We start from the raw sequence: 12370 nt of genomic DNA, 5'->3' as shown, positions 1-12370 counted from the left end.
GAGAGCGTATCGATCCGGGCCTTTATCTCTCATCTGTACGACCACGGCGGGCTGCCATCTGCGGCACTTGAACGAATATCAATAGCTGTCAGGTCAGCATGAGATGTAGGTGGCGTGCTATCTCGATCGGAACAGCCAACGTGTTATCAGGTCCAGATTTCAAAGGAAGGTCGAATTGCGTAACTTTTATGCTTTATCAATATTAAAAGTTAGTAAATAAGTACGTAATTTTGATTTTAATTTTAAAGTGAACTGTTTGCCTTCACAAAAATCTGGATCTCGATTCTGTATCACAATGATTCCATAATTTTGATACAAATTCTTAGTCATCATCAATTGAGAAGTCTTCTCCGGATGGGAACCGTTTAGGCCGTAGTCTACCACGCTGGCCTATTGCGGATTCGTAGACTTCACAACTCTTTGCGAAAAATATGGAGACCTCTCAGGGCATGCAGGTTTCCTGTCTATTTTCACCGTTAAATGAAGTGATATTCAATTGCTTAAAACGCACATAACTTAGGAAAGTTAGAGGTACATGCTGGGATTTGAACTCGGCCCACCGAAAGTGTATCTGAAGTCTTAACCTGCCTGGCTGTCGCTGCTTAATCCAAATTGTTTCAGCACACATTAGTCCCTACCTTTTTTTTTGTTGTCGGGAGGGGGAAATCTTCTTAAGAGAATTTTGGTTATGTGGGATTTTTATCCACTAAAACTCCCTCGGTAGCCAGCCGCAGTACATATTGGGAGGCTCCAGGACCTCCTAGGAACGCACCGGTGCTTCCCTTGCAATCCACTTGTAGCTCGTCTCGTTGAGATTAATGATTCCCAACTTCATGAAGGTACATCGCTGTGAGGTAAGGCAACACAGGTTGCTTTGCTTTAGCATTTAGCTAGCGGCTGTCTTCCCGGGGTCGTAAGTAGAGGTGATGATTCGTCCCTACCTACTGAAATTGCATTCCAATTTCAGTGTGCGTAGACGTGTGTTCAGTGGTGTGCATAGAGGATAGACATTGTAATTTGTAATAGTTATAAAAAGGCTACCCTTAAGTATTTATAACTCGTACTAGAGATGTTCTTCATTTTATATCACCTGCATACCCTGTGCATACCCTCTATGAAACCGCACTGTAATGTTTAAGAATCGATTTCAAAAATGTCGCTATGTTTAATGACATATACATTATTAGTAGCCCCGTGCTCTAATGAACTCCAAAACATGTTACAGTTGAAGAATTCGAGTGTGAAATTGAGACTCCCAGCAATGTTCCCGCGAGTACGAACTACGAGTAAAAGTTGGTAAAGTGCCTAATGCAGTAGGTACAAACAAGCTAAACAAACTTTATCAAAAGGGTACCTTTATAAGTGTAATGAAAGTAGTTAACCTCTTCATAGCATTTACATATTATTTTGAATAGTAATTTGTAGCGATATCAAAATAAGAAGTAAACCAAAGTCATAGAGAAATCATGATAATTTAAAAGATCCTATTTATTTATTTAAACTATGTAAATAGTTATTGAAGATTTTAATGAAAAAAATATATATTTTAGCCCCCAAAAAAACCGTTATAATTAAATCAAATTTTTGTAATTTATACTACCGAACGATGCTTTAGTCCGGTTTCTTACAACTTTTGATGAAAAAAAATATCTAAAAAAAATCCTTTTTCTTTGTTTGATAACGACTAGACACTAAGAGGTATCTTTATACCTAAAGACTGAAGTATATAATAATTAATCGTACTCATGTTTATATCTAAATACACACCACACAATATTACCGAACATACTCAAATATTATTTAAATTATTGCTTGAAATCTGTTCATTAATTCAATAAGAATTCCTCGCATATTTTTTGAAAATACGAGTACGTATTAATCTGGTAAAATTTATCATGTAATAGTTGTCATAAGTTATTTATTTACCCACTTTACAAAATTAATATTACATGTTCTAAGCATAAGAGCTACTTACGATAAAATTATTCCATACTATTTGGTGTGTAAGAATACAATTATTCTTACACACCAAATCAGTGCTACTATATCTGTAATTCAACCGACAAATTGCACCATTAAGAATTTGAATTCTTAAGCAATTGTTGTCCAGGAAGTAGGCTAGTTGTAAAAATATAGAACTATTTTATTAAATGTGGAAATATGTAGTTTTTTAGTAATAAAAATAAATCTCTAACGCTTATAAAGACCTACAAGCCGAAAATTAATAATCTTCGTTTGAAAGACTTTTGTTAGCTAAGAGTTTTAAAAAAAATCAGCATACATAAATTTAAAATACGAATCTAATTGAGAACCGCTTCCTTGATGTAATCCGGTTAATACGATGCTACCCAGCGTACCGTAAATAAACCGCAATTGTACAAAGACAATAAAGTGGCTAACAAAAAACCTTAAATTTATATTTATACTTAGAGTAAAATAAAAAAAAAACATTCTACATTTTACTGCATCGTTTTTTCTGTTACCAGTTTTTTTAAAGGCTTATTTTGAAAAAGCTATGACCGGTGAAGATCTTTTGCCTCAGCTCTTTGCTCATACTGGTGGTAGAGTACATACGTTAATACGTAATATATTATATATTTCCATTTTCGATTCTCGCTTATATCAGGAGAAAAGACAGCCTAATGAGTGAATAATGTAACCTGCTGAAACCTCAAAATTTCGTTACTCGTTAATGGAGCGAGCAATTTCCGAGAAATGCTTGACATATTATTATCTTCTGAACCAGCTCTGTATTCCGACTTTATCTCGAAAACACAGCTGTACGCTGTTCCAAGAAATTGTCGGAAGTGTCTATTCATCTTTGATTCATCTGTTTGAATCTAGCACGATTGGAAATATGTCAACTACTAATAACAATTTTAATATAAAGTTCTTCGTTCTTTTCCTTCCACATGTGATACGAATACGTTTTTCCAACTCCCATTTCACCCTGGAGTACGATTTTCGGAAAGAAAGCCTATATCGCTCACTCCATATTTCTCCAAGTGCCTTCCTGTCCTTTGAATAATGATTAATCAGTTCAAAGATTAGGACGGACAAACAGTTCAAGCTCTGCTGTAGCGCTTAAATAATCATATGGGATTATCAACGAAAAGCAGATATTTGGAAATCACAGAAATACGCTTCAATTTTATTCATTCATTACATTTCCTTTTAGTTCCCTTAATAAAAGGAAAATAGGGACGTCATACTTCATAAGTCAAAGCTTTAGCAAGTCTACTCAGTATCTCGGCGGATAGAAAATAACGTTGGAAACTTTTAAATGTGCCTATCAAATCATTATATCACGTTGTTTGTTATACAGTTGACAAACGTTGAGATAAAGTCATAGGAAATGAATCTCGGTTGAAACTTGAAACTACGAAACCTAAAGCTAGAAAAAATGGAGGAAGAAAATTAAAAAAAAAATTGTTTGTCATTGTTTATTCATGTTTGTCTATTTGTAGTGACTCCACCACAGGTTCGAAAGACATCTTGAGTAGATTCAGAAGGCATATCTCTATCATAGCTTTAACCTATTGTCGGACCTCAAATATCCATCGATTCTAGGTTATTTTCACGGACATAATATTCTATAATAATGTTGATGATAGGTATAATCATTTCTACAAAAGTGATTAGGGTATGAAAAGCAACTAATAGCTCGAAGTGTCTCATGAATTGTCTCGATCACAGATCGGGTTTGTAAACGTTATGCTATTAAATAAAAAGGACACAATTAACATTAACGGCGTACCTACTCAACAGCGGAGGCTGTGGAAAATACTTCAGGTTTTAATTTGGCCGGGTAATACTCGTACATGTACGCATAGACCCGCAGTGGCGCCTGAAACTGGGAACCTTGAACCGCTCCTCACCCCCTCTCGCCCCACTTGACGCCCCCTGCCCCACCCGCTCCGGCCTCGAAAAACTTACTTGTATTTCCTATCAGTCTGACGTACAGTTAAATTTGTAATACTATTTTCGTAATTATTATCGATAAACGGACACGGTGTGTAAAACAAACGTATGTTTTCCAGCTTCTAAGTTTTTCAACACAAAAAAAAACATTGAAATGTTTAAATTTTGTTCTTTTTCACATAAATAATATAAATCAAACGTCTCAAAAACCTGCATAATATTTTTTATTCTCGTATACTTCACTTAGCTATGCAAGTCAATAGTCATAGAGTTATTACATTTATAAATTAGGTTTTCTTCAACAAATGACCTATAAAACAAAAAAGACCTATAAAATGTGATGTCCAGTGGCGTGTAAAGGGGATAGCTTTTATGAATTTTGCTTTTGCATTTTGAAGTCTGTAGTGCAAGCTACTGTTTCTGTCGGTATGTTAATGCGGACCTTTATAAATGATATTAACTAAACTTATTATGGTCCAATTAAGGCCTTTTTAATATCATGGCAGTCTATCTCTTTCACTCCATACGATATCCCTTATCATCTAAGAACTATGAGCCAGGCTTCCATTCCAGTAATTCAAGTTCATTAATGTCCTTAGATACCAATCAGGTTGAATTAATCTTGCGAGACAATGTCTGTTGTGGCATTATAACCTAACTGCAGATATCTACGATGGGGAGTATCGAATATTAACGTACTAGGGGATAAGATTCTACGTTACGTATTTTCATTGGCGTGAAATTTGCGGTCTAATATCGAATATCATGTATTGTTACAGCAAACGTGATAGACTATCTGGCATTAGGGATTAAATAACAACCATCCATGATAATTCTACATTTTTATGACTGTAAATTCAATAGATTTTATTATTCTCAAGTATAAAACTCCTACTAAATAGTTACTAAAGATTAGCTATAGTAATCAAAGGTCAGTATGACTATGGTGGCCAAATTACGTCTATTGTAAGTATGAAAAAAGTTGAAGAATTATGTATATGGATATCAACAAATTAGTATTTTAAAATCATATTTAGGGATTATTTTTAATTAATCATTTATTTTGGTTTTGCGCATCTATAAATATTTGCTTATATTTATGCAACGCATCAATCGGTATCGAACGAGATATATTTTGCAATGAAAACGCTTAATTCGTCCGACGTTATCAGTTTTAGTTCTCATAAATCATATTTAGAATATTTGCTATTATACCACTGCTATTTGCTAGCAATACTAAAATAATTTCTAGTAGGTAATCCATAAATAATCGAAACAATCCCTGCTAATGCAAAACGCGCGTATAGTCTAAAGATAAAGTTGTGTGCAGTAATTAAAAGAAACCCATTGAGCTCTAGGAATTCCCCTGCTTTGCGGCGACCGCGTGGACGCTGGCATAGCTTGAATCTAGGTCACCGAAGTAGGCAAGCATTTGCGGGCTAGCAACGTGATTAGCACCTTTGGTTCTGAATATGCTTCATTGTTGTGCCACGGTGACATTTTATTGATTTTTTTGAGGATTTTTTGTATTCGGAAAGTAAAAAAAATAGCTCTACAAATAATCATCTCCTTCATCATCATTATGATTGTCTGGCATTTTATCCATTACCGACACAGTAGGGGGTATGGGTTTCTTGTCAGAATGATAAAGGCTTAAGGCCGTGTTGTGTCTAGCACGCTGGCAAACTGCGGTTTAGTAGACTACGCGCCTCTGAGAAATATATGGAGCACTTTTAGGTGAGGAATCCTGCGTAGAACCCTACGCAGGATTCACGTAGTTTAACTTCACTGTTAAAGCAATAATCTTAATATATATAAATCTCCTGTCACGATGTTTGTCCGCGATGGACTCCTAAACTACTTAACCGATTTTAAATTAAATTGGCACACCGTGAGCAGTCTGGTCCAACTTAAGAGATAGGATAGTTTAGATCTTTAATTAAAGTCGCAATTTTATTTTATTGCAAATTATTTGACTTTAATTAATTGACAGTCACATGTTATACATATATATACTACTATACTCATTTAAGGCTTAACGATACTGAATACTTTAAAAACAAAATCAAACGCAGACGAAGTCGCGGGCAACAGCTAGTATATTATATGTTACAGTAGATTTATAAACTGCGTAAATAATTTAACTTTAGATAACTAAAAATTTATATTTGCCAGATATTTTATTAAATTGATTAGGATTTTACAAATACGCTAATAATTATATTTAATTAATAGATAGTTTTCAATTAACAATTAAAATTATGTTTGATTAACAACCAATGTTCATGATATATCAGTTGGTGGGTATTTCGATATAAATACGACTGCATTATCGATACACTGCAGTCCTACATGAACTCGAACGTTGCAAAGATGCCTCCCGGTGTCTTAGTCTTTATCAAATAGCTTAAAACGCGCTTACAAATCGTGGCAGGAGTTCTGATATAGATACTTGAATGCAAATACCTGCCTTGATAAAATAATATTGGATAGGACACAATAGTTACGCGTCTATTGGCAATTATCTTGTCTGCAGCATAAGCTTCTTTTTGGATTCTTAACAACTATGAGCACTGATAAGATGGGTTGTATGAGTAGCAGAGAAACTGAATCTACTTGACCCCAAGATTCATAAAATAAGAAGTTGTAGAGAGTTGGGAGGGAGGACTTTGTCCAATCATGGGATAATGTGGCTGAAATAGAGTACAATGGAAAATAATCCCTACCAGAAGGGTTTGAAAAACTACACGTGGCCTAAAACTTAACGAGTTACGATGGAACTTCTATACCATATAATCTGTACGCTCAGTACCATAATATGTGTATTAAAAAAAAACATACGAGAAACAATCAACATTCATGATGCATAATTCCGCTCGCATAATTGCAGCGCAGACAAAATCAGCATATATATAACTTGTAAGAAAAATAAAGCAAATATTTTCATATTTACCTAACTTATTGCTAGTTAATATATACCTACTTCTGTTACACATAAATCTAAATAATTACATAAAATTAAATCGCCGATTACTTACATCATAATAAGCAGGTAATCTGTATCATCCGAATAATTTAAGAATGTTTGTTATAAGATCCACGTTACGAGCAAGTCTGGCGAAACCAACATTACATATTTCTTTGAGATATAATATGCATGCATCCTCGTGTTTGAAAATCTATTTTGAGATGAATGATACAGAATTAAATACATCACAATCGCAGATTGAATTTGCGTGCGTAGGTGTGACAAGTTCCGAGCTTAATATGCCCGAGCATATTAAATCCGGAAAATTTAAATAATTAGATCCTGTTCATTTCACCAAGGCCAATTTATACCGTGTGTTATGTGAGATATGATATTGCACGGTTTCATTCTTTATAGTGTTTTTTTTTCAAATATATTCTAATTTTAATGACACACATAATTTGTCGCAATCTCAATTCATGGCAAGTTACGATGCAGCTAAATTCAAATTCAAATTCAAATTCAAATTCAAATTCATTTATTTCAAGTAGGCCTACTTTATAAGCACTTTTGAAACGTCAAGTATGCATGTTTGTGTGACTCTACCACCGGTTCGGAAAGCAGATTCTACCGAGAAGAGCCGGCAAGAAACTCAGTAGTTGCTCTTTTCCAACATCAACATTTACAATCATTTTGCTATCTTGCGGGAGATGAGAGCGAGGCTGGCTGCTTCCATTCTACCTTGTCATTGAGGAATTCATCAAATGTATAGTAACCTCGCTGTACTAGATGCGTTTTTACACATTTTTTAAATGTATGCATTGGTAGGTCAAGAATTTCCTTAGGAATCATGTTGTAAAAGCGTATACTCAACCCTACAAAGGAGTTCTGCACCTTTCGCAGACGATATGCAGATATCACTAATTTATGACCGTTTCTGGTAAGTCGATTGTTAATTTCAGCTTTTGATTTATAAAGAGTAATATTTTGCCTCACAAAGACTATATTACTATAAATGTATTGCGAAGCTACTGTAAGAATACCTATTTGTTTAAATTTTTCACGAAGCGATTCGCGTGATCCAAGTTTATATATTGATCGTACGGCTCTTTTCTGTAGTATAAATATACTTTCAATATCTGCAGCTTTTCCCCACAGCAAGATCCCATAGGACATAATACTGTGAAAGTATGCGAAATAAACAAGCCTAGCTGTTTCAACATCGGTAAGCTGTCTAATTTTCCTGATTGCATATGCAGCCGAGCTGAGTTTACTCGCTAGGCTTTCTATATGGGTACCCCACTGTAGCTTACAATCTAAGGTCACTCCTAGAAAAACAGTGGAGTTTTCTATTTCAAGTGTTTCTCCATTTATTATGATGTTTTTATCAATTTTTTTTACGTTAGGCAAAACAAATTCCAAACACTTAGTTTTTTTTGCATTTAAAAGTAAGTTATTAACAGTAAACCAGTCTGACACATGTGACAAAGCACGGTTTACGTCGTCAAAATTATCTTTGTTTCTATCAGTCTTAAAAATGAGAGATGTATCATCTGCAAACAGTACAATCTCACAAGTGCCCCTGACATGGTGTGGCAGATCATTTATATACACCAGAAACAATAAGGGACCCAAAATTGAGCCTTGTGGGACACCCATTAAGGCAGATGATCCCTTAGACTTTATGTCTTTTACGCATACCCTTTGAACTCTATCACTTAGATAAGAGGCAATTAAATTGAGTGCAACGTTTTTGATGCCATAGTGGCTTAGTTTTAATAACAACGTTTTGTGTTCAACGCAATCGAATGCTTTGGACAGATCACAGAAAACACCAATGGCATTCTGCGAACGTTCCCAGGCATCGTAAATATGCTTTATGAGTCTTGCGCCTGCATCCGTTGTACTACGACCTTTAGTGAAGCCGTACTGCTCCGGATGAAGTAAGTTATTTACATTAAAATGATTTAAAAGTTGATAAAGTATAATTTTTTCAAAGACCTTACTAAGAGTTGGCAAGATTGAAATAGGCCTGTAATTGTTAAGGTCATTTTTATGACCGGATTTAAAAAGGGGTATTATAGATACTTCAACTCAGTTGTGCGCGCGGCCCTATGTGTGCGTGCGCTTGTAAATATACAACTTTCATTCGTGTGGCAGTGACGCGGCAGTCGTCGTTCGAGCAAGACGTGTTCCTATCGCTTTTTCTTACGGGTACAGTCGTTTACGAAAATGTCTAGTTCTTCACGGAAAAAATGTTTAAGGAGTCAGGTAAATATTTTTTATTTTTAAATTTAGATGTAATGAATAGGTATTTATTATGATTCTATATACGAAAAAATATATCCTTGTTGACGTTTACGTATTATTGTTTTAGACTCGAGAAACCATTGCTAAGGTATACGAATTTCTGAAAATAGATGCGAGAGATATATTGGAACTAGTAAGTGATCCAGTTTGCAGTGCAAGTCCAATTTTAATATCGAAACTAAGTGAACATTTAAATAGCGTACGGAAAAGAACAGCAATGGCAGTGGGGGTATCAGAGAGAACAGTTACTAATATATTGGCTGAAGGAAAAGAATCTGACTCTAAGTTTAAATCTCCGCATAAAGACCGTAAAAAACGTTTAAAGAAGTTAGAATTAGACAACTTTAACGTTGATGTTATACGTTCCACTATTCAAAATTACCATTTAGAACATCGTGAGTTACCTACCTTGCTAAAGTTGAAAGGAATATTTCAAGATAAACTTAACTATGATGGAAGTATTTCGACTCTGCGTACAGCTTTGTTAAAGTTGGGATACAAATGGCGAAAAACTGTGGATAACAGACGTGTTATTATAGAGCGGCATGACATCCAAAAACTACGATTTTCCTACCTAAAAAATTTACTCAGATACCGTCAAGAAAATCGGTGTATCGTATATACAGATGAGAGCTATATCTTAACTAATCATGTTCAAAACAAAGGATGGGGTAATAAAGATGGACCACCTTTAAAGAGAAACCTGTCGAAAGGACAAAGAATTATCATTGTGCATGCTGGTTCAGAACAAGGTTTCGTACCTAACGCACTATTGACATACAAAGCAAATAGTGTTTCTGGTGATTACCATTCTAACATGAACGCGGAAAACTATGAAAAGTGGCTAAAAGAACGTCTAGTACCGAATCTTCCACCTAACTCTGTGGTTGTGCTTGATAATGCCTCATACCATAACGTTCAAAATGACAGAGCCCCAAATTCGAATTCCAAAAAAATAGAAATGCAGAGATGGCTGACAGAAAAAAATATAGCTTTTAATCAAGATATGAAAAAAATTGAACTGTATGATTTGATTAAAAAAAATAAAGAAAACTATATCTGTTACAAGATTGATGACATACTTCAGCGATATGGCATAAAAGTTCTTCGATTGCCACCATATCATCCTGAACTAAACCCCATAGAAAATGTGTGGGGAATTTTAAAAAATTATATTGCTTCGCGTAATGTCGACCAAAATGTGACGGAAATAATGAAACTCATAAATGAATGTTTAAGTCAAATTGATGAAGGGATGTGGGGTAATACTTGTCGACATGTACAAAAGAAAGAAGAAGAATACTATAGACATTTTGACATGGAGTCAGAATTCATAATTAACCTTGATGAGAGCAGCGAATCCGAAAATTCATCATTTGATTTTTCAAGTAGCGATTCAGAATAATGTTCAATAAATAAACATTAAATTACCAAATAACTGTTTTTTTAAAAAAAAACCCGTATATAACCCGTAAATAACTGTATTTGTATTTGTACCCGACTGTACCTCTTGTCACGCACACAAAGTCACTGTATATGTACAAGGTTTACCCACACATAGGGCCGCGCGCACAACTGAGTTGATGTATCTATAATTTACTACATTTCATTAGGTTCGGAAAAATACCCATATCAACACATTCATTAAAAATTACAGCTAGATAAGGGGCAATAACGTCAATAATGTTAGAAATGACCATCACCGACATACCCCACAGATCACCGGTTTTTTTCAACTTTAATAACCTGAAATTCTTTACAATATCTATTGCAGATATATGTTTAAAATTAAATAAAACATTGCACTCTTTAACATTATCTCTCAATATACGCTGAGCTGCTATTGGTGAAGAGCTTAGAGAATCTGTTAACAAAATGGGAACATTCTGAAAGAAGTTTTCGAAAGTATTAGCAACCTCCCTGTCAGACGTCACTTTATTGTTATCAACAATAAGTTCAAAATCCACATCACGAGATTTAGTTTTTCCTGACTCGTAATTAACTATTTTCCAGGTTGTTTGTATTTTGTTATCAGATTTCATTATACTATATTTAATGTGTAGCGATTTCGCATTAGTGCAAACATTCTTAAATATTTTAGAGTATTTTTTTACGTGTTCTACGAAAGTTGGAGTATGATTAAATTGTTTTTCATCATACAGCTCATACAACTTCTCCCTACTTTTATATATACCTACAGTAGCCCAGTCACTAAATTTTAATTTATTACTGACATTGATGTGCTTAAAGTTGAATACTCTATTAAATTCGTTGTTTATAGTATTAAATAGTGCACTATAAAGACTGTCCGGATGAAAATGTTCGCACGCAATACCAGGGATTTTCGCAGTAATTTCACGTTTAAATCGCATTAATTTAGTCTTAGTTATTGGCCTACACTTTATAATTTGTCTGCTTTTATTGATAGTATTTAAAACAGTAATAAGTTGACCACAATGATCTGACCTTAAATTATTAATTATTCTTTTATCTAAAATGTCACAATTGAAAAAAATATTATCTAAGCAGGATGCTGAAGTTGCAGTTACTCTAGTAGGTTCACTAAAAGTGTGACACAAATTAAAACATTTAAATAAGTTAAGCAATCTAGCAGTTGTTGCATTTTCTAGTAAAATGTCGACATTGAAATCGCCACATACAATTACTTTTTTAGTAGAAAGACACAAACGCTTTAGTACATCCTCCATGACATTCTCGAAATCGCTAAAATCACCTGAAGGGGGTCGGTATACACTCACTATTATAAATCGCTCCAGCTCCACACAAGACAGTTCTGCAATGCGTTCAACAGAAAGACCAACTATGTCTTTTCGTTCTTTACAAATTATATTATTACGTACAAAAATTAAAGATCCACCGTGAATTGCAGTCCTTCTGAAGAACGCACTTGACAATATAAAGTTATCGATGTTTACTGCTACTTGTGTACCAGTGAGCCAGTGCTCAGTTATACACAAAATATGTACATTGAGTTTCTCCACAAACAGCTCTATTTCTAATTCTTTGCCGGTGAAGCTCTGTATATTTTGGTGTACAATGTTCATATGGCAGAGCTCCTCCGTTGTCTTATTAACTAGTTTAAATCATTATTAAATTTCTTAATAGTACTAGCGCAAGTACTAGGGTCAGTAATAGAAATAGAAGTACTTG

General features: G+C 34.5%; 2 protein-coding genes across 2 annotated transcripts in view; both read left to right on the top strand.

The window, feature by feature from the left end:
• Positions 1-12370, top strand: part of LOC120632543 (sodium channel protein para-like) — a 101845-nt gene that overhangs the window by 14536 nt on the left and 74939 nt on the right.
• LOC120632544 lies at positions 8976-10638 on the top strand. Its single transcript, XM_039902377.1, has 2 exons — positions 8976-9160; positions 9267-10638. Exons 1-2 carry the CDS (start codon positions 9122-9124, stop codon positions 10602-10604), a joined length of 1377 nt encoding a protein of 458 aa, XP_039758311.1. The 5' UTR covers positions 8976-9121; the 3' UTR covers positions 10605-10638.

This window comes from Pararge aegeria, chromosome 20 (genome assembly GCF_905163445.1).
Source record: "Pararge aegeria chromosome 20, ilParAegt1.1, whole genome shotgun sequence".
Taxonomy (NCBI): domain Eukaryota; kingdom Metazoa; phylum Arthropoda; class Insecta; order Lepidoptera; family Nymphalidae; genus Pararge; species Pararge aegeria.
The sequence above is the reverse complement of the archived record's forward strand: the minus strand, read 5'-3'. Positions and strand labels throughout refer to the sequence as shown.

Excerpts from the sequence above, each read along its gene's own strand:
- LOC120632544 (XM_039902377.1), top strand. The coding sequence starts at position 9,122 with ATGTCTAGTTCTTCACGGAAAAAATGTTTAAGGAGTCAG. Across the intron at positions 9,161-9,266 it reads AAAAATGTTTAAGGAGTCAG|ACTCGAGAAACCATTGCTAA; the intron begins GTAAATATTTTT and ends TTATTGTTTTAG.